The sequence below is a fragment of the Corticium candelabrum genome, chromosome 15, assembly GCF_963422355.1.
Source record: "Corticium candelabrum chromosome 15, ooCorCand1.1, whole genome shotgun sequence".
NCBI lineage: Eukaryota > Metazoa > Porifera > Homoscleromorpha > Homosclerophorida > Plakinidae > Corticium > Corticium candelabrum.
In genome coordinates this window covers 3966415-3985670 of record NC_085099.1, presented here as the reverse complement: position 1 = coordinate 3985670, position 19256 = coordinate 3966415, and the positions used below count along the sequence as shown (strand labels likewise).

Sequence of the window (19256 nt, the reverse complement as noted above, 5' to 3'; positions counted from 1 at the left end):
ATAGTAGTGCAATTAATGTATATAGTGTAATAGCTGGCATAGCTGCCAGGCAGATATTTGAGCCAGGCTTAAGAAATCTCTTTGTTGCTAAGGAGAGTCAATACTAATACATTTTTTCTTTTTCTGGTAATTAGTGGAAGTAGTGTATATACAATTAGTGTGTGTGGTGTGTGTGGTATGTGTATACATCTATGCTTTGGCTAGTAGCATTTTCTTGCAGTATGTGATACGCAAAGTCCAAGAAGCACTGGACTGGTTTTCATACCCAAGTCAACAGTGAACATCTCAAACTTAGACTAGATGTAGCTGCTGTTAGACACTCGTAGAGTCATTTCTGCTTTCTTTGATTGTGATTATGTTTTGATATTGCTGAATCGCTTCACCTTGACCAATTACACCACAGTAGATATCAGTACAACAAACTTGCAACACACTACCATCTACACAGCTAAATAGTCTGCTACACTGCAGTTACACTGCACTACACCACATATTCATGCATAAAAGTCAACATTCTAGTTGACTGTTAGTATACTGTGCTGCCCATCACCCAGCGGTGGTCACCACAACGTCTTCGCATACGAACTATCTTTCCATCAATGACAGCAGCTGCTTTTTTGTCACGAACGTCATCTTCGAGTCGCTCTCTTGCCAGTTTTAGAAGACCAATGTTGCGTTTAGTGTTGGCTATGGACTGGTCGAGTCCGTAAGCTGCTTTAATCAACTGCTTGGCTTCAGTAAGATCAGATCCTGGGTGACGCTGGTACACTTGAACTAATGGACGCTCAAGTTTCTCACTGGTGTTAATGTCAGACATTGAAACAGGTCCCTGAGGACAAGTTTGTGTCAACAATGGAACCATGTAGAAAGAAGGGTCTGATTATATAAGACTTACAAGGGCGTATCCTCTTGCTAAGTTCTGAGTATCATACCAGCGTTCTGCACGGTGAGTAGCCATTTTGGTGTCACCAATTCCTAGTTTCAGATGTTGCTATGAAACAAGAAGAGCAACAAAATTAGATTACTGGCTTCTCCAAATCGATCCTTTAGGATACTGCAAGCAAGCCAGTGGATTGGTTCCATTGGACAAAGACATTGCATGTCTGGCATTCACCACACTGAGTACTCAACACTAAAGAAAGGGATGAAGACTGTTGTGACTTAGTCTAAGAGTGAGCAAGTCAATTCTGGCTCTCTGTCATTACATGTGACAGACATTGGAAACAAAACCTTGTCTGTGTGGCGTGGCGTGGCGTGGCGTGGCGTTGTGTCTGTGTGTGTCTGTGTCTGTGTGTGTGTGTGTCTGTGTGTGTGTGTGTGTGTGTGTGTGTGTGTGTGTGTGTGTGTGTGTGTGTGTGTGTGTGTGTGTCTGTGTGTGTGTGTGTGTGTGTGTGTGTGTGTGTGTGTGTGTCTGTGTCTGTGTGTGTGTGTGTGTGTGTGTGTGTGTCTGTGTGTCTGTGTGTGTGTCTGTGTGTGTGTCTGTGTGTGTGTCTGTGTGTGTGTGTCTGTGTGTGTGTGTCTGTGTGTGTGTCTGTGTCTGTGTCTGTCTGTGTCTGTGTGTGTCTGTCTGTGTCTGTGTGTGTGTGTGTGTGTGTCTGTGTGTGTGTGTGTGTGTGTGTGTCTGTGTGTGTGTGTGTGTGTGTCTGTGTGTGTGTGTGTGTGTGTGTGTGTGTGTGTGTGTGTGTCTGTGTGTGTGTGTGTGTGTGTGTGTGTGTGTGTGTGTGTGTGTCTGTGTGTGTGTCCTATGCAGTTTAAAAGAATTCAAACCTTTAGAGTTATAGTTTCGGCCAGTTTCTGAGTCAACCCTTCATTGACCGACATATGAGATGCCATTTGAAGACGATTTGCATGTTCAATTGCTGAAGCACTCTCACTTCTCAGTTGTGCTGACTGCCTTCGAGCAACTAAAGACTCATTAAGTGCTGCAGCTGCAGCAGGGCTATATGAACTCAGTGGATCCGCCTTAGCACTAGAAGTACGTCGTTGCCTATTGCCATCAACTTTCCCTTTACTTATATTTGCTGAAGCTCGTGAATGACAAATAAGATCCAAAACTCGAGACCTCTCGCTGAAAATCGAACACAGGTTTGTTCGAATGCTCGCCAAGTAAAGTAGATGCTGCTGAACTTTGTGGAGACATAACTCTAGACGTTTCTTTAGCTTAAACAAATGTGCGCGCTCAGCGCTCAACAGCTCATCTGCACCATCTGGTTTCTATAGAAACAATCAACAAATGAGTAGGAGGAAGAGGCCTCCCTGAGGATGACATTTTACGCACTTTTTCTCTTTGAGGTCTTGTCTGCCGTGTAAATTTAGAGTGATGATTCAAAGCGATATCTTTCCTCTTGTATTCCAAAGCCTTTTCGAGACTCTCCTTGCAGCGATTCAGTGATTTTATCTCTTCGTTTGTCTGAACTAGACTCTCCCTCAGCCGCTCGGCTACCGCTCGTGTGTCCCTCATGTAGTCGTGTATTCTTCCGTTGTTTGCCTCGGTGATGGCGTCACGCAAAGTAGGGAGCGCATCCAGAGATTTGCTGCCACTCACCCCTCTCTCGCTACGAGAGACAATTGCCTGCGAGAGCTTGATGTTTTTTATCGTGCCACACTGCCAAGATTCGGGGCCAATCGGACGGGTGGCAGCTGTAGCACTCATAGCTACTCGCTGCTCGCCTGCAGCTGCGCCTAGACCAGCTGCCTGTCAACAGAAGTGTCACTAGGCAACTGAAGTGGGTTTTCTGCAAGTGCACGTGATAGTGGTTACTCTGCATTGCCACGCAATCGGTGGGTGGTTCGGCTTTTGCTGTTTCATTGAAAGACAAGTGCAACCGTGAACTATCTCAGTGCTACTACGTATAGTTGCAAATAAACGACAGCAGTTGCTGCAATAACTAGACTAGGAATTTTTATTAAATTTTATAACTAGCTAAATAATCGAAGTTAACTAAAAAGGTAGTAACATGTTCCCTAAACGTCATGTTACATGACATCAACCTGTCATGTAATTTAATGTCTACTAATTAGGCTAGAATACATACATGATCTGGTAATCGAGGCAATTGTTATGTAGGAATTAATTGATTGCGCATGCGCCAAAAGCGAACAAGTGTCGTAGCTATGAAGCGATGTGCTACGAACACTAAACGGCAGGTGAAGGAGAAGCAAGTGCATGGGCAGAGCAAACGCCAACGGACAACGAGAAGATACGTTGATCGACTGTATGAAGTTCTTCAGTCTAGCTACATGGCCGTGTCGTCTGTGTTTCGGACGAATCTAGTAGGCAACGAGGAAGTCGAGGAAAAGGAAAACAGCTTGATGACAGAGGTCCAAGACGATGTCACTTTGGGAGATTTGACCGTCCGCTCTGATGCGTACGTCAAACATAGTACCTTCCAACGACCTCTGCCCACGGGGAACGTTGTGGATGTAATTGATCTGACAGTGCTTCCCGTACCAGAGACAAATACTGTTGCAGAGAGAGATGTTGGAGGGTTGTCACACACTAGACAGTCTCATGTGTCACATCAGAGAGGTAAAGGATCGACTGTATGTCGTCGTTCGAAACAAAGTGAACAGAAAAGTAGCCAATTATTTCATCCCTACGTTCGGTATCGTGTGGCCAATAGAAATCCTGTGCAGTTGGCTGAGAAAGAAAAATATCGAGAGAAGTTGTCAAAGAGGTATAGTCAGTATCAAGTCAACTCTCTGACTGCAAGGAACTTGGAACGGGCACAGGAGAAAAGACAGTATTTGAACCTTCTTAGTTCATTAACTGATGGTAGTTTGCAAATTTCTGATCAAGATAAGGCGACTCATCATACCGTACCACGATTATTTCATCCAACTGGCCTTGGCCATCAGTTAGCATCAACCCAGTCAACTGTTGTTTCTAAAATAGAACAGCAAACTTCTGTTGAAGATCGTCTGTGTGATGCAAAGAGTATTTTATCATTCAGCGTTGCTGAAAAACCAGTTAAAAGCCAGCAACAGGTAGATGTAGGTATGTCACTTGATGCCAAGCAAGCTGAACGGGAACGTGCACGTACCTATATCCCAACGTCAGAAATAAAAGAGATACCACAGCTATCTACACACAGCCCAGCACTCAGTAGTCAAGATGTCATGTATCTAGGAACTACGCGTCGACAGAAATCACTGAACCTTCACAGTGTCAGTAGAAGGGTTACAACACCTGAAGTAGTTGAAATACTGGATTCTCCTGAGATGAAACCAGTGCAACTCCTGCCCGAGCATGTTTCACCAGTTGCTTATAGAAGGACTCCATATAATAAAATATGGCTGGATGGTTTCAAGTCTAGACGAGATGAGAGTAACATGAATTTAGAGCAGAAAATAACTATTGTGAACAAGGAGAGGGAAGATTATCAACAGTATACTGCAGACATTGAACGAGAAATAGAACATAAGGTACAGCAATTATATCTTCAGTCACATACGACAGATCTATTTGTTCCTCTAACAGCAAACCAAACAATGATAGTCAACAGGGCATTTTCTGCTGGTCCGGCAGATGAGATTCTTTCAGAATTGTTTAACATTCAAATTAAGCGACGAGACATCGCTACTCTGTCCGGGATGGAGTGGCTTAACGACGAGATCATAAACTTTTATTTTAATCTCATCGCAGATAGAAGTAGGAAGCAACCCAACCTTCCTAAAGTTCACGTGTTCAATACCTTCTTTTACCCAACACTCTTGAAGAACGGGTATAGTCGAGTGAGACGATGGACAAAGAAAGTGAATATATTCAATATGGACCTGGTGCTGCTCCCGATTCACCTGGGAATACATTGGTGTCTCGCTACCATCGACTTCCGTGCCAAGTGCATCTGCTATTTCGACTCCATGAAGGCATCCAATACAAAGTGCCTACGGTTGCTTGCTCAGTATTTGCCACAAGAATCACAGGACAAGCTAAAAAAGTCGTTTTCGATGGATGGATGGAGATATGAGTCACTTCAGGACATTCCAGAACAGATGAATGGAAGTGACTGTGGTGTATTTGCTTGCCAGTATGCTGAATACACGTCTAGGGACGCACGTATAGACTTCACACAAGAACAGATGCCCTACTTTAGAGAGCGGATGGTTTATGAGATCGTGAGCAAAGAACTGTTGTAAGAGGCAAGATTAGTTGTCGCACCTATTTTTGACAGTAATGGTTCACTATAGATATTTAATTCTATGCTTTTAGAATTTGTTATGACAAAGTCATGTTCTTGAGTTCAATACTTGTTAATTAAAATCAAATGCAGCATTATGTTTACAATTCTTGCTGATGCGAATAATAAACGCTTATTTAATCAAACTGTTGCACAACCATGTAACAGCAAATGAAACTAATTTTGAAATATGAAACTTTTTTACGAGAAACTGCTAATCACGTGGTTCAAGAAGTCGAAATCAAAGAAGGCCAGATTACTCCAGATTGCTAGTCACGAAGAAAGGTATTGTTTATTGTATTTCGGGCAAGGAGTTTGGCAAGTGACCGTAAAGTTGATATTAACTTGTAGTGTATATCCGGGATAGCAGTTGTCTGCTTTCAGCCCGTGGCGGTTTTTACATCTACGTCCTGCAGGCGCAAGTTTGACTGGAAGATGACTGATATCACTGGTTTGTCCAGCGGCTTCATATCCTTGCTGAATCTTCTTGCATTTCAAATCGTGATAAGAGCGGAAGACGTCAGTAAGCCTAGGGTATCTAATAAATACATGATTTTGGTCTTTTTTGTACTTTTGGCTCTGAACAAGTGTTTTTGTTTTTTATGAATGAATTGTAGCGGTCATGCAGACTCTACAGCATCAACGTCAGTCTGATTCTCATAGGCCTCCCGCGCCCATATTGAGGCTGGAGTCCGAGGAGCCTGTTCGAGGACAAATGACGCGTTACCATTCACTTCAGACGTCTCAGAGGCAACTGGTGCCTAGACAGAGACCTCTAATTGTGTCACACGAAAGTAGACAAATGGAAGTAGAAAGAGCGACTGTGCAAGGTTTGACATACTTTACGTATCGCTCGTGTAGCCAGACCAGACTTTGGTGCGCGAGACCTAGTTAGGTCAATGCATACATTCCTCCACCGCGATGCTATATATTTAGATGTAGTTGTGTAAGTGTGTAAGATTACAGTGTTGTGTAAGTGTAGCTTCAGAGGGTTTTTGTTTAATTTAATTAAACGTTGTACCAGTAATGGACTAGAACATTTGAGGAACGAAATTCTTGTAAATTGGAGGTTTAATTTAAGGAAGAGTAATAGTTGGCTTGATAATTGCTACAGATGAAATTACAGTAGAGTTTGCTAGCTGTAACTTAAATGTGCAACTGATCCAACCTTTAGAAGGCATTGATCAAGAAGACTGAAGTTGCAAACAAATTAGAGTACATGCTTTGATTGCATACATTTAATACCACACACACACACACACCTGGGTGCATTCAAGTTGCCCATTCCAACCATTCCGGAGTAATCGGCCAAGGTTTACTCAGTTAATTTGTGGTTTGGTTTACAGAGGTGCCAGAATGAAAGGAATACCTGTGTTGTTTTGCTCAAACCGCAAACCATACATGTGCAGTAAACTGCCATGACGACAGACATACAGATACAATTGTGCAGGCGTCACTCGCTTGGACAGCATACCCTTCATTTCAGAATGGTTGGAATGGGCAAATCGAATGCACCCATGGGAACCGAAATCCACCAGTACGGTACCCACTATGGGCTGTGACATCACAGGAGTTTTCATGCAGGAGAACATGCTGTATGCTGCGAGTAGTAGCAAATACACGGTCAGATGACTGGCCTAGCATGTCTAAGCCTCAGACCATCCTCAGCTTGCCAAAGCTGAAGTTAGCATTAGTATTTTCTCTCCCTGGCCAGGAAACTATTGGAAATACAAGGTTCCATGGGGTACCCTGTTGGAATTTTTAGTGAGGACTTTCACCACACACACACACACACACACACACACACACACACACACACACACACACACACACACACACACAACAACAACAACAACAACAGCAACAACAATAACAACCAAAAGAAGCAAATAACAGCACAAACAATTTAGTGCAGCAAGTAAGGCAGAGGCAGTTTAGTTCTTATGTAACTTACTTATGTTAATGCTTGTTGTGGAGTTTATTGTTTCAGTACTGTGTACATGTCAACTACATGTCCATCACTATAGTTGTTTGAGTTGCATAGTGAATGAAGCATTAATTAACTAGGATTTCAGTGGTTTCTTTATTGCATTTAGAGGTTGATGCTCAACAAGTTGGTGAAAGAAGTGATCTGCAAATTCAGCGTGTGAGTCAGATTCACATGTCTGTTTTTCGTGATTTGAGTAAATATGAACAAGAAAGAGCATCAACAAAGATGATGCTTGATGAAAAGGTTTCAGCTGTCATTCTGTTTTGAGGGAAAATCTTTCTTACCTTTTTTCTTGACAAGGAAAGACAGCTGATGGAGACAGTAAAGACAGCAGAACAGCAGAAGAAAAACATGATCGATCTTCAGGTATGTGCATAACATTGTAACATGACTTGTCTGTAAGACCACGGAATTCTGTAATTTATATTATTGCCAAATGTTTTACTCAATATCAAAGTCAATCATTGGTCTTGTGTGAAATTGCTTGACCATCTATACTTTTTAGTTTGTTTTTGTATTTGCTAAGTATGCTGTCATGATGTGCCAAATTTTATCAAAAATTTATGTATTAATTAGCAACAACAAACTTGATATTTATAAGATATTGATAGACATTTGGAAGTTTCTAATTGTAGTAAAGCTGTCGAAAATGTATGAAATGCATGCACTAGTGACAGGAACTGTTTTTTCTGAGTGAAGCAACTGACACCATGTCTTATCATATTGCTATTAGTGTTAGTGGCTAATGACATTCTAACAATTTTGATAGCTGAAATGTGAGAAGCTAAGTTCTATGCTTCAAAATGAGCAAACCAGCCAGCAAGAGATACAGCATAGGTTCATATTTAACACGTCTTGTTGGAGATGTTTGTAATTGTTTGGTGTCGTTAAAGGATTTATGCTACAAAACAATTATGTGGTGCTCTAAAGGAGCAGGCCAATCGGCTAGCAGATAGTGTTTGTAGAGGTTGGACTAAACTGATTTTAGAAATCACGAAATAGGATTGTGTTTGCAATGTAGGAGAAGGTGACAGAGACGAGCTTCGATTGCAAGAAAGGCAGCTTTTGGATCAACATGATGTATTGTGATGTTGTTGTTTGTCTTCCTTCTATGTGTAGCTTGCCTGCCTGTCTGTCTGTCTGTCTGTCTGTCTGTCTGATTAATTTTCCATTTAAATCAAGCTTTTACATCATGAGCAACTAAATGTCCACAGTCTGTCTCTCTGTCTGTGTGTCTGCTGTATGTTGTCTGTCTGTTTGTTTGTTTGTTTGTTTGTTTTCTGGCTGGGTGTTTGCATCTGTCTACATGTAATCTTGTCAGCATGATGATGTGCAGCAATTATGTGATGCAGGAACTGTTGACCAAGTTTCGAGAGTTAGATGTATCTCAAAGGAAGAAACACGATGAGCTGAAGAAACGCTGTATTTCTTATACCAAAGCAAAACATTTCAATAAATGAGATTTTTGTAATCCGGTGTTAACAGGCAATGAACAGGAGATTCAGCTGAAAGAACAAGAACATTTGTATACAACATCACTAAGGTCTATGGAATTGAAGGTTTGAAACACTTGTCTGTTCTTTTCTGTTGTAAAACGGTGGAAATAGTCACTGTAATGCAAATAGTTCTAATACCAATTTGTACTGTAGGGTATAAGTAGAAACTAGGTCAGTTTTACTTTCAATTGTTGTATTGTAGCCATGAGGACTCAATGTTATAGTGAGGATTTGGTCAAGCTGTGTGTTTGTTTGTTTGTTTGTGTGTGTGTGTGTGTGTGTGTGTGTGTGTGTGTGTGTGTGTGTGTGTTTGCATGAATTTGTTTGTGTGGGTGTATGTTTACAATCTTTACTATATTGAAATAATTTAGTTTGAGGTTACCAAAAATGCACAGTTTTAAATGAAATACAATGTATTAGGGATTATTGTCGCAGGACACAAAGAGCAAACACTTTGTTGTCAACTGTGGTTTCACAGCCATCTAGGGCTGTGTCTCCACTTGTTGCCCTTTAAACATGTTTAACATTAAACATGTTTAAACTCTAAACATGTTTAGTAGACAGCGTCTCCACTTGTCCATTTATTCCGGGCTATTAAAAGAATTATCCGGGACTTTGTTGTACCGCACAAATTCGTTTCTTGTGCACCAGACAGTCGGAGATCGTCTTCTTGTCGTCCGAAGAACAATCACAGACACAAGTCTCTGTCTTCGCCAAAATGACTCTCTCCTGACACTCTGCATCAGTCTAAGCACTCTCTGACATTGCCTAGTTTTGTCTTCTTCCAATAGTCTCCAAAGAAAGAGAAAGAACAGCGTGAAAGAACTAACATCCACCGTTTTGGAACGCACGTTTATATCACGTGACTGTTGAACCTAAACCACTTTCGTTAAACTACCTCTGAAACATGTTTAGCAAAAGCTGTTTAGGTTTAGAGTTAAACAGGTTTAACGCCAGTGGAGACGCATTATTCTTAAATATGTTTAGACTTAAACAGGTTGTAAACATGTTTAAGCCCTAGTGGAGACACGCCCTAAGTGATTCACGATTTTTTCATTATGTTTTCTTACTTACCATAGTTAATGGTTAGGAATGACTACCTACTGTACATGTAATATGTTGTTGTGGCACACTATACTGAAATGACTTTAGTTTGTAAACAGAAAATTGGGCTCAACTCTTTGAGTTTACAGGTGACGCCGACACGATGCAGGTATTGTAGGTATGTAGGCTCTTCAGAGTAGGACCAGTGTACAGTCACTGCAACGGACTAGTGTAGCATGAAATCTTGTCGAATGTTTATCACAAAGTTTCTTAGAAGTAATCTTAGTCAGCCATTAATTAAGTCAAACACTGTGGTGGTATTATGTGTGCCATTTTTTTCAATCTATTGTACTAATGGTTAGTGCTCACTTCATACATTCTACTGTTTAGTAGGGGCTTCTTTTGTTCTCTCTTTGTAAACAAACAAAAGTTTAAGAAATATGTGAAAATGAATTAGTATGATTTGTGGACCTATTTAGAAACTAGTAAATGAAGCTGTGTTTACATCCCCAATATCACAACTATGAGGCTTTCAAAAACCACTATATGATTGTTGCAAACATTACAACTGTAAACAAAGTCGTTTTTCTCGCTCATAGCTGAAACTATTGCTAAGAATTGTAGAGTATGTATGGGTAGTGTTGACTCTTGTTGTTCTAGCTGTCTTGTCTTGATGACAAATGTGCTGAGCAGTCAGAACAGCTGAGGGTTATGTCTTCTGATCTTCAACAGGAACTCGATCACTGCTCTTCACTGCAGCGAGAAAAATGTGAGTTGTGCTGTTTGGTAGTGTAGTTGGCTATGCTAGAATATGTAGACTTGATTTCTACGCAGCTCTTCTAAAAGAACAACTGAAAAAGACTGAGACTGTCAAGTCTTCTCAGGAGGATACAATGAAAGCATTAAGTGACAAAATCAAGGATTATGAGGTTTGTAATATTATACTATGGTAACTGTAAATTGGTAAGCATGGATTATGAAGTTTTTTGCGTTTTAGAAGGAAAGTGACTTATGAATAGAAACCTTAAGTAAATACTTTTATTGCACATATATTTTAGTAAATGACTTTAGACTACTTTTGAATAGTCTGGATCTTATTTGTTGTTGTTGTTGTTGTTGCACACGGAGTAGTGTGTGGTTGCTAATGATTATGTTTATATGGATTTCTACAATGTTGCTTTCAATACTGTAACTCTACAGGTTGGAAATGCTGAAATGACAGAAAAAATTACGGCTTTGACTACTCAACTTAGAGATGCCGAGACAGAAATTTCTCGGAAAAGTTGTGAGTACACTCAGGCACAAGCTCAGTATCAAGCGGCTGCAAGAGTTCTTGAGGACAACATAGCTCTTCGTACAGCTGATCTGCACAACTCTCGGGAGAGGTACAGTACATGCATAACAGAGCATGGGACATAACACTCTTGTTATCTTGTAATGTACTTCTTCTTTTGATAAAGCCTGACAAGCATAAAGAATACATATTGTATGTTTGTAATTTGCTTGCCTGTTGTGAACCTGCTTGTCTGCTGTCTAAACAATCAACAGTCAATCAACCGACTCATTTACTGACCGACTGAAGGACATTATTTGGAGCACAGTTGTTTCCAATGGTTAACTACTAAATTATGTCAAGCCAATTCCCTCTCAACAAATAATGAGTAATGACGTTTGAAACAGGATGAGTACTCCATTGTACTGGTGGCATACCTACAGATTAACTAATGTCTTACATATACCAGGTTTGCCTATCTGATCTACTGTCTGGAGGCTCTTGACAGTGGTGGCTTCAGTTCCACAAGTGCCAAGTTGAGCAATAGTCTTTGTAGTGTTTATTATGGTTATTCTTGGACATCGTTTGCAAGTGATACACTGTTTAGGGTTTTGTAATCATCATTACCTTGCCACAGTTTTGTCTAGTCTCATTTTGGATCTAATTCACAGTTCCTCTACACTATACTTAACACTTGATCAAGCCTCTTTTACATGCATTTCTGTGGGTAGTTGTTGTCTAATAATTTGATGTTCTCTGGAAATGGTACTAATCTTGTTTCATTAATAAAGCGACTAGCATCTATACTACTACCAAAGAAGCTCACTACAGAAAGATCAGTACATTGTTTATAGTACACAGTAGGAAGAAACTTCCTGCCCTAGGCTTGAATGAGATTAATGTAATCTCTTAGACTTTAGTGTAATTAATGTGTCTCACCTCCATGTTAATATCAGCTATTAAGTAATTGGTGATGAAATTTATTACAAATGAACACAGAAGACAACTATAATGTCTAACTCAGTTCCAAGTGAGAAGAGATCTGGCTTTCTGCATGTAATGATGTGTGAGCACGTTACTTGTTGTTCTCGTTCTAAACTTAGAACTCTGATATGTTCTTATATGCTCAACAGCTTGTGTAAGATGTTAGAGAAAATTGGTTAAACAGTTTAACTATTGTTTGATTGGCATGAGTTGTATGCTTTAGAGATAGATGTACAAAATGAGATTTGATTTAGCGTTAAGATGACTGCTGCAAAGTATGTCGACTTGGTGCTTAATAGTTTTTTGGGATTTATGACAGCTATGACTGATAGCCAGTCAGAGGGCGCTGTCTTTGGTTACTATAGAATGTGCTGTCATTCAAAGTGAGAGATTGTATTTGCAGTTGGTCGTATGCAGTGTGAGATATGCACTGTGTTGACATTGTGACGGCATCAGCATCATACATGTACATCATATGAAGCTTGCCAAAAGATTTCTGAGCCAAATTTATTATAATATGCATATGTAGCAAGGACAAATTAATCAATATTTTTATAATTGTTGTTATTACATTGGGGGTTCAATGGAAAGTGAGAGCAAGAAGTTCTCGGCAATGATGTGATTATTTATAGGACTTACTCGTTAGAAAATGAATTGAATGGTCTACACGGTGAAATGAAAGATCTCAGAGAATCACTAGGTACAACTTACATGTATAATCAGTTCATGGTGGGTTTATGTTTATGATGCTTTCTCTCTCTTGTTATAATTTTAGTATTTTACCACTGTTTTCTTTACATTGTCTCTATGATTTCTATTATTTTGTTGGCTGGCTGTCTTTGCTGCTTGTATAATCTGTTTAGTGTTGTGTGTATTGTTACAGTGTCTGTGCACAGTCATATTGTAAGTGAACTCAATAAATCTTTGGTGCTTTGACTACAGACAGTGCACATTCCCAGAAGTTGGAAGCAGATCAGTTTATTGCAGAACTTCTTAAGAAAAATGTACGTATGCTTTTATTTTTGGTTCTATTTCAGTATTTATTCTGTTGGTTCTAGGAAGTCCAAGAACTCCAAGTGCACGACCTTTCTGACCAACTTAGTGTTGTCAGCAAAAACAGAGACAGTGCATTGACTGATGTGAATGTTTTAGTTAGTGAAAAATGTGGATTGGAGGTCTGTGGGATAGTGTTGATTTCTTTGTGGATGTGGTAACTAACGTTTGCTGTGTATTCAGTCTAAGGTAGTTGAGCTTGAAAGCAGCATTACTGGACTGATTGACAGATCGGCTCTGTTGGAGAAGCAACTTAGTTCTCACACTGGTCTGCTTAGAGAGAGAGAGGTAAGGCATATAGACATTACTCAATTTAAACATTTGTAATGTATGTATCATGGTTTGTGTGTGTATCATGGTTTGTGTGTGTGTGTGTGTGTGTGTGTGTGTGTGTGTGTGTGTGTGTGTGTGTGCATGTGCATGCGCATGCGTGCACTTGAACTGACAGCAATTACAGTAGATTTCAAGCTTATGTCTAATACCATTCTTGTGTTCATGTTACAAGAATCTGTATCTGTTGTTGCTTGCTATTGTGAAGTGAACACTGTAACATTGCATTAGCTTTCAAAGTTTGTAAGATTGCGTTAGATTTTAAAGTTTGTAAGACTTACTAAATTCGAACAACCAGATGATAAATGAGGTGACCGCAAACTTGTGGTTTGTTGCAAAGCAAGTCACCAATTTAGATTGCTAAATGGATGTTGTAGAGCTGAGTAGATTATGTAGAAATTTCTGGACTTAACGTGAGCAGGACCGTTTGTGAACTATGGGAAAATACTAATAGTTGACATCAGGAGAGTGTAACAGAAAGTGTTAGTTCTCTAATGTGTAGGCTGCTGTTTCTAAGCTAACCAATGACCTTGAAGTTGCTCTCAGTAATCAGAAAACAACCTCATCTGAGCTGAATAACCTACGTCAACAGCAAGAGAAAGACAGGTGATATTGTAGCTCTGTGCAACTTGTCTCAACGTTCTCAATACCTCTGATGTCTAGTGACAAGCAAAGTCGAGTTGCCAAGATTCTGAATGAAACAGAAGTTTGCTTTGTAATGCTTTATTGTAGTAGCCGTCTAATCTATGATGTTTTGTCATTAGACTGAGAAGGAACAACTGGCCATGGAAGTGATGGGAATCAAAGAAGCATTAATTGATCTCAAGAGCGAACTTGAAGTATACATTAATTGATAGGCTACATGTATGTAGTTCGGTTACATTTCTGGTTTGTTCAGACTTCAAAAGAAGGAGAAATTGATCTTAGGAACCAGTTGGAAATTGCATTGCTTGGGAATGATCAATTAAAGTGAGTTCTGTGCTTATTTGCTTTATTTGTGACCTTCTTTCAAGTTTTGTATTGTTTGACTATGACTAATGAGTAATAGTGACCTCCAGATTAATTAAAGATATCAGATTGTGTATATTTTCTATGATGTGCTTCTCTCACAAGTTCTATTATCACCATGTGTGGGCAGTGTACATTAAATTTATTTAGTACACTGTACTGTAATTATTGTGGGGTTTCAGTTGCATACTGTAATTATTGTTTGGTTTCAGTTGCATGGTTCCAAGTAATAAGTTATCTTCTTTTATAATGTAACTTGTTGCAGTTCTTAGCTCAGTGCGTTTCTGTGCTGTTTAAATAGCCTGTTGTGGTCTTTCTTAATTTAATGCTACTGCTATGTTGTTTTGTTCGTTGAAAGGGCTACCACTGAAGAGATTGGAGAACAATTGAACTCAGCAAGACAAGAATCAGGACACTACCAACAAGCTTTGGTATTACATATTTATAACCAAACGTAGTTGTAGTGATTGGTAAATGGCTTTATACTGTATATGTATGTATTGTAGATAAAGTTTCAAGAACAGGATCTGGCTTTAGCTAATGAGAAAGCTGCCAACTTAGCTAATGAAGTAGGCACTTGAATTGAGTTTATAGTCAGTGCAGTATTCTCATTATATTGCTGCAGGTGCATCTGCTGAAAGAGAAGTTGCAGGAAGGTTCATCGTATGTTGCTACATTAGATTCCAAGGTATTCAAACTTTTAGTGTTGTAAAGATAAAGGCTCACAGGTCAACACAACACAACACATTAAAACTCCATAATGAGAAGGTGCATTAATTCAGTATGGCAATACATTGTCTAATTGACGTACATGCATATTGGTGTGCATGACTTGGTACTACTGGTCTAATGTAAGAATGTTCGATGTCAGCAGCTTTATCTCACCTATTGTAGGCATTGCTTAGTCATGCAAATGTGACAATGACATTTTGTGATATTAACAGCATTTTCAAACAAAATATACTCTTTGCTTGTCACTGTTATTTTATTGGGAAACCACGAATGCTGCTGAATTAATGAAGTTTTACTTGTTGCTTTTAGCCTAAGGATTTATCTTTATTGTTGGTCTGTCTTGTTGTTTAGTTATAGGATTGGGCAAGTTTTTGAATATTAAACAGCTACAACAGGGCTGTTGTAGCGTATGCATAGAGATCTGGTAGGTTGCTGCTACTGGAATGTAATCAAAGTCAACATAAAGTTTCATCAGAGTGCATCTGGATGAGATTATTAGAGGTTGACAGATACAGACATTTCGTTTGTGAAGATGTCTGAGGGGTCGTCCATGATTATCGAATGATTTAAAATCAGAACAAAGTTAGAATTTTAGTAATCCGAACAGCTGTCCTTAATTGTCAAACTACTTCTCCTATAACTTTCACCAGCGAATCCACTAGCTACTTTTGTTTCACAATACCATAGCAATCATACTAAATTTAGACCCATATCACCATCAAGTTGCTGGAAGCAACCGGTCCTATCCAGCTTCGTGTTGATTGCATGTGCATTTCCTGTTGAACTCCAACACTCTTAGCTATCATGTCGTCTCTAGCCTTCCTGTCCATTGAGTATTTGTCACTACCTTGCCCTTGTGCCCAACTGAAGTCCTTACGAGTATGATGACCTGCATCTTAATTGCTGCCACAGACTTTCGATCACTCATGTGTAATATCGCTGTCATCTTTACTGCATTGGAAGAAAGGCTCTCTTTTCCTCTTTTGTACACCAAAAAGAGTAAGCTGCTTTTCATCACCTCATTGACATGTGAAATCTGCACATGCACAATGTTCAATGATTTCTGCATTTAAATTCAAACAGCCTGTTGGCCAACCCACCACTTCAAACATTGTTTAGATTGTAACAATAATTATAATTATGGGCGACCCCTAATAACTTTGTGTGTTCATTATATTATGGTTGACAAAAACATTAAACGTTTGTCCTGTAAGGATGCCATACTGTGTATATGTTAAAGTTATTACATTGAGATCAAAACATAGTGTTTTGTTTCACTTTCTAGACAGATGTTTTATGCAATGATGTGGTTAGATGAACAGTTGGCTTCTCTTGACAATTCCAAATGAAAGGACAGGATAATAACATCAGTACTGATACAGAGTAGGGTAGTTTGATTGTGGTTGTTATGAAGCTATTTAAAATCAAAAGAGACTGTTTCACTGTCTGGCATGGGCTTTCATTTTAGCAGAGGTATTGAGGAATATATTGCTACATACGAGTATACAATACCATGTATGAAGGATATATAGCACTATAGAGTCAGCCAGTGTGAGCATTGCTTGTGTTGTCCTTGAAATTTCTTTACAGCTGCAGTTGGTAACATACTAGTGATGACCGACATTTATATAGTTGATGCATGCCATTCATTGAACCTCAGTGAATGCAATGTTTATTACATGAGCATGATATTGATGTTACTTACAAAAGGGCTTCCTCTAACTTAGATTCAAATCACATCTGTCATTTGAAATGCTCTTGCCTGTGTAGGTGCTGCATGTTAGTCTACCACTTAAATTTGTATGTTTAGATCAGTGAACTTCTTGCTGACAAGCAGCAGTTGCAGGCTGACGTATCCTCTCTTAATGAGAGTTTAGAAGTTGCCAAGGCCCAGTTTGCCCAGACGGCTGACCATTTGGCAGCCAGTGAGCAACAGGTGTTATGCACTTTCTAGAACTAATATTAGGCAGTAGGGGAGTATTTTGTCTTCCAATTGTTTGCTTCTAGAGGGTCCTAATTTTGGAGCAGAAGGACAAAGCTGTAAGTGACTTGAAAAAGGCTCAACATGATTTCGAACTTCAAATGAATGAACTATGCCGAACAGTAGAACAGTACAAAGTAGATGCACTGTTTTTAACACCTGGACAATTCTCTTTCTCTCCTGACAACAACTGATCTCACAGGAAGAAAATCATCGTACCATTCAGCAGAAAGAGCGAGAAGTGGTCAAATTGGACCAACTTCGTGCTGACCAGGACAAAGAAGTGAGTTGTATGGAATGTTCAGTACACCCTTGTTCATCACTGTCACGAGTGGTGCTTTGATTTGCTCTTCAGCATGTAGAAGTTGCCCACCTGAGGTCTTGTGTTGATACACTTAACAAGGAACTGGAAGATATTGAACAAGCCAAGGTTATCAGTGAAATCATATTTTAATTAATAAAGCAATGAAATGCGTGTGGCTTTGTTAGAGGTCTGCACTTGATGAGTTGGAGTCTGGGAGAGAGTTGATCAAGCAACTTAGGATTCAACTTGAAACCAAGGTGTTGTAATTCTAGGTGTTGTGTGCTTTAATTATTGCTATTCATTGCTTTCTAATGAGGAGAAGGAGGTGGACAAAATGAAACAGCTTAACCACCAAAGGCCTGTGATGGTAATTTGAGTGATGGTTCCTGATCTGATGCATACATAGGTCATTTTGTGGTGACTGTCATCTATGATTGCACTTAGTTACAACATAGAGATTGTATTGTTCCCTCGACTCCAAAACCCTGCAGACCCAACCTACGACAGGCTACTACTCCTAGAAATACTACTCCCAAAAGCAGCAGCATCAGGCTAGAATCTGTCGCTCGACCTCGAAGTATTCTAAAGCCTTTGACTGAGAATACACTACAGACTGCTAGTCAGAGCAAGGCAGTGGCTTTTATTGGCTGTGCTTCTCCGACTTCTTCGGAAGCTACAGAGGTAAGTATAGTACTTGATGTGTATCCATCACTTAATTGTAACGTAGCCTGATGCATGAACTAAATTTGAACAATAACAATACCATTATGTGCCTTCCCAGCCTGGTTTCTTCCAGTTGTGTTCCAAGAATGTAAAAACAAGCTCCTCCATGTGCATGACACCTGGCAAAGTTTTTGGAGTCAGACCAACGCATCCATGCACCTGTACCCTTGCTGAGTCTTGGGGTGCTAAATTATTAAACTTACTACTTAATGAGGAGTTATTGTAATTAATTAATTACTATAAGAACCAAAGTTAAACTCATTTTGTTCTTTGTTGCTTGTGACATTAGGATGGTTTGCTGTCTCCACTTTCCACCTCTGTTCCTGCTAAAAAGGCCAAGTCACAGTCTGCAAGAGATCCAGTCATCAAGTCGCAAACTGGAAAAAGACAAACATCAAGCATCATTGCCAAAAAGTCTAAAAGTCCACAGGTGTCTGTCTCCACTAATAGAAGTCATTCTATTGCGGTCTATAATTATAGTAGTGGCCATAGTGCTTCTAGATGATACATAAATTTCTTGTTGCTCTCACAGATGAGAAAAGATAAGCCATCCTCTGATGCTGTTGAATATGAATTGACCTTATTCAAAGAGCTCTTTCCTGAAGCCGAACAACCTGCACGTCCATCAAAAAAATTTCCAGTGAGATACATAGATAGATGGTTGATGTCTGGAAGGAATGCTGCATAACGCATTGCCTTGCTATCTAGATTCATAGACCTAGACAAATCCTGAACACCAAACTAAACAAGAAGCAAAAACTCAAGCCTAGGGAAGATGATGCTGAGTGGAACGATCCAGATTCTGTGTTTCGTTTCACTGATGAGGACTGAGGTTTAGTGCATCACACGTATATGTAGTAAAACGTTGCTGTTGCAGCCTACAGGAGCCCTACAATGCACACTAGAACTACTTTCCTGTTGTTGGGTGTGTACTTATTATGCAGAGCACTCTATTAGAGAGATTAACGAATGAACATGTAGCATTAGCTTTAAACAACAGCGGATGGCTGTGTGTCTGAACAAATTCTCACGCAGTTAGTCAGTCAGTTGTTGAATTTGCGCACGTGCCGAAGTGGCTATTTAACAAGCCGATCAATTATGATAACGACCCGCTGTGGCGGCGCTTTCTAATCCCCTTCCTATCATGTTTATGTGGCG

General features: G+C 39.7%; 4 protein-coding genes across 11 annotated transcripts in view; 3 read left to right on the top strand and 1 right to left on the bottom strand.

Annotated features, from left to right (window-relative positions):
- The window catches only part of LOC134190725 (intermembrane lipid transfer protein VPS13C-like), a 31365-nt gene extending 30991 nt beyond the window's left edge, over positions 1-374 (top strand). For all 4 annotated transcript variants that reach the window (XM_062659215.1, XM_062659216.1, XM_062659214.1 and 1 more), the window contains one exon: positions 221-374. In XM_062659215.1, coding sequence (XP_062515199.1) covers positions 221-280 — 60 coding nt within the window. In that variant the 3' untranslated portion in view covers positions 281-374. The remainder of the gene's footprint in view (positions 1-220) is intronic.
- Positions 319-2708, bottom strand: LOC134190729 (tektin-like protein 1). Its single transcript, XM_062659224.1, has 4 exons — positions 2279-2708; positions 1768-2214; positions 896-991; positions 319-829 (listed from the first exon to the last, which is right to left on the bottom strand). The coding sequence occupies exons 1-4, from the start codon at positions 2651-2653 to the stop codon at positions 527-529; spliced, it is 1221 nt and encodes a 406-aa protein (XP_062515208.1). The 5' UTR covers positions 2654-2708; the 3' UTR covers positions 319-526.
- Positions 2709-3113: 405 nt separating this feature from the next.
- Positions 3114-5332, top strand: LOC134190728 (uncharacterized). The gene has a single exon (XM_062659223.1). It carries the CDS (start codon positions 3115-3117, stop codon positions 5137-5139), a length of 2025 nt encoding a protein of 674 aa, XP_062515207.1. The 5' UTR covers position 3114; the 3' UTR covers positions 5140-5332.
- A 117-nt stretch (positions 5333-5449) lies between these two features.
- On the top strand, positions 5450-19206 carry LOC134190726 (myosin heavy chain, striated muscle-like). 5 transcript variants are annotated; one of them, XM_062659219.1, is made up of 34 exons: positions 5450-5465; positions 5532-5714; positions 5798-6010; positions 7277-7413; positions 7471-7536; positions 7940-8007; positions 8064-8137; positions 8192-8250; positions 8523-8592; positions 8656-8729; positions 10371-10479; positions 10545-10639; positions 10911-11095; positions 12600-12667; positions 12910-12971; positions 13026-13142; positions 13204-13308; positions 13853-13956; positions 14014-14056; positions 14115-14189; positions 14249-14319; positions 14717-14789; positions 14865-14927; positions 14984-15046; positions 16901-17026; positions 17098-17208; positions 17274-17354; positions 17427-17501; positions 17561-17632; positions 17695-17742; positions 17820-18056; positions 18388-18564; positions 18631-18738; positions 18807-19206. In XM_062659219.1, the coding sequence occupies exons 3-34, from the start codon at positions 5803-5805 to the stop codon at positions 18927-18929; spliced, it is 3147 nt and encodes a 1048-aa protein (XP_062515203.1). In that variant the 5' UTR covers positions 5450-5465; positions 5532-5714; positions 5798-5802; the 3' UTR covers positions 18930-19206. The 5 variants fall into 5 exon arrangements, with proteins under 5 accessions (XP_062515203.1, XP_062515202.1, XP_062515204.1 ...); XM_062659218.1 differs by having other exon boundaries at positions 17692-17742; XM_062659220.1 differs by having other exon boundaries at positions 5451-5465; positions 17698-17742.
- The last annotated feature ends 50 nt before the right edge of the window (positions 19207-19256 follow it).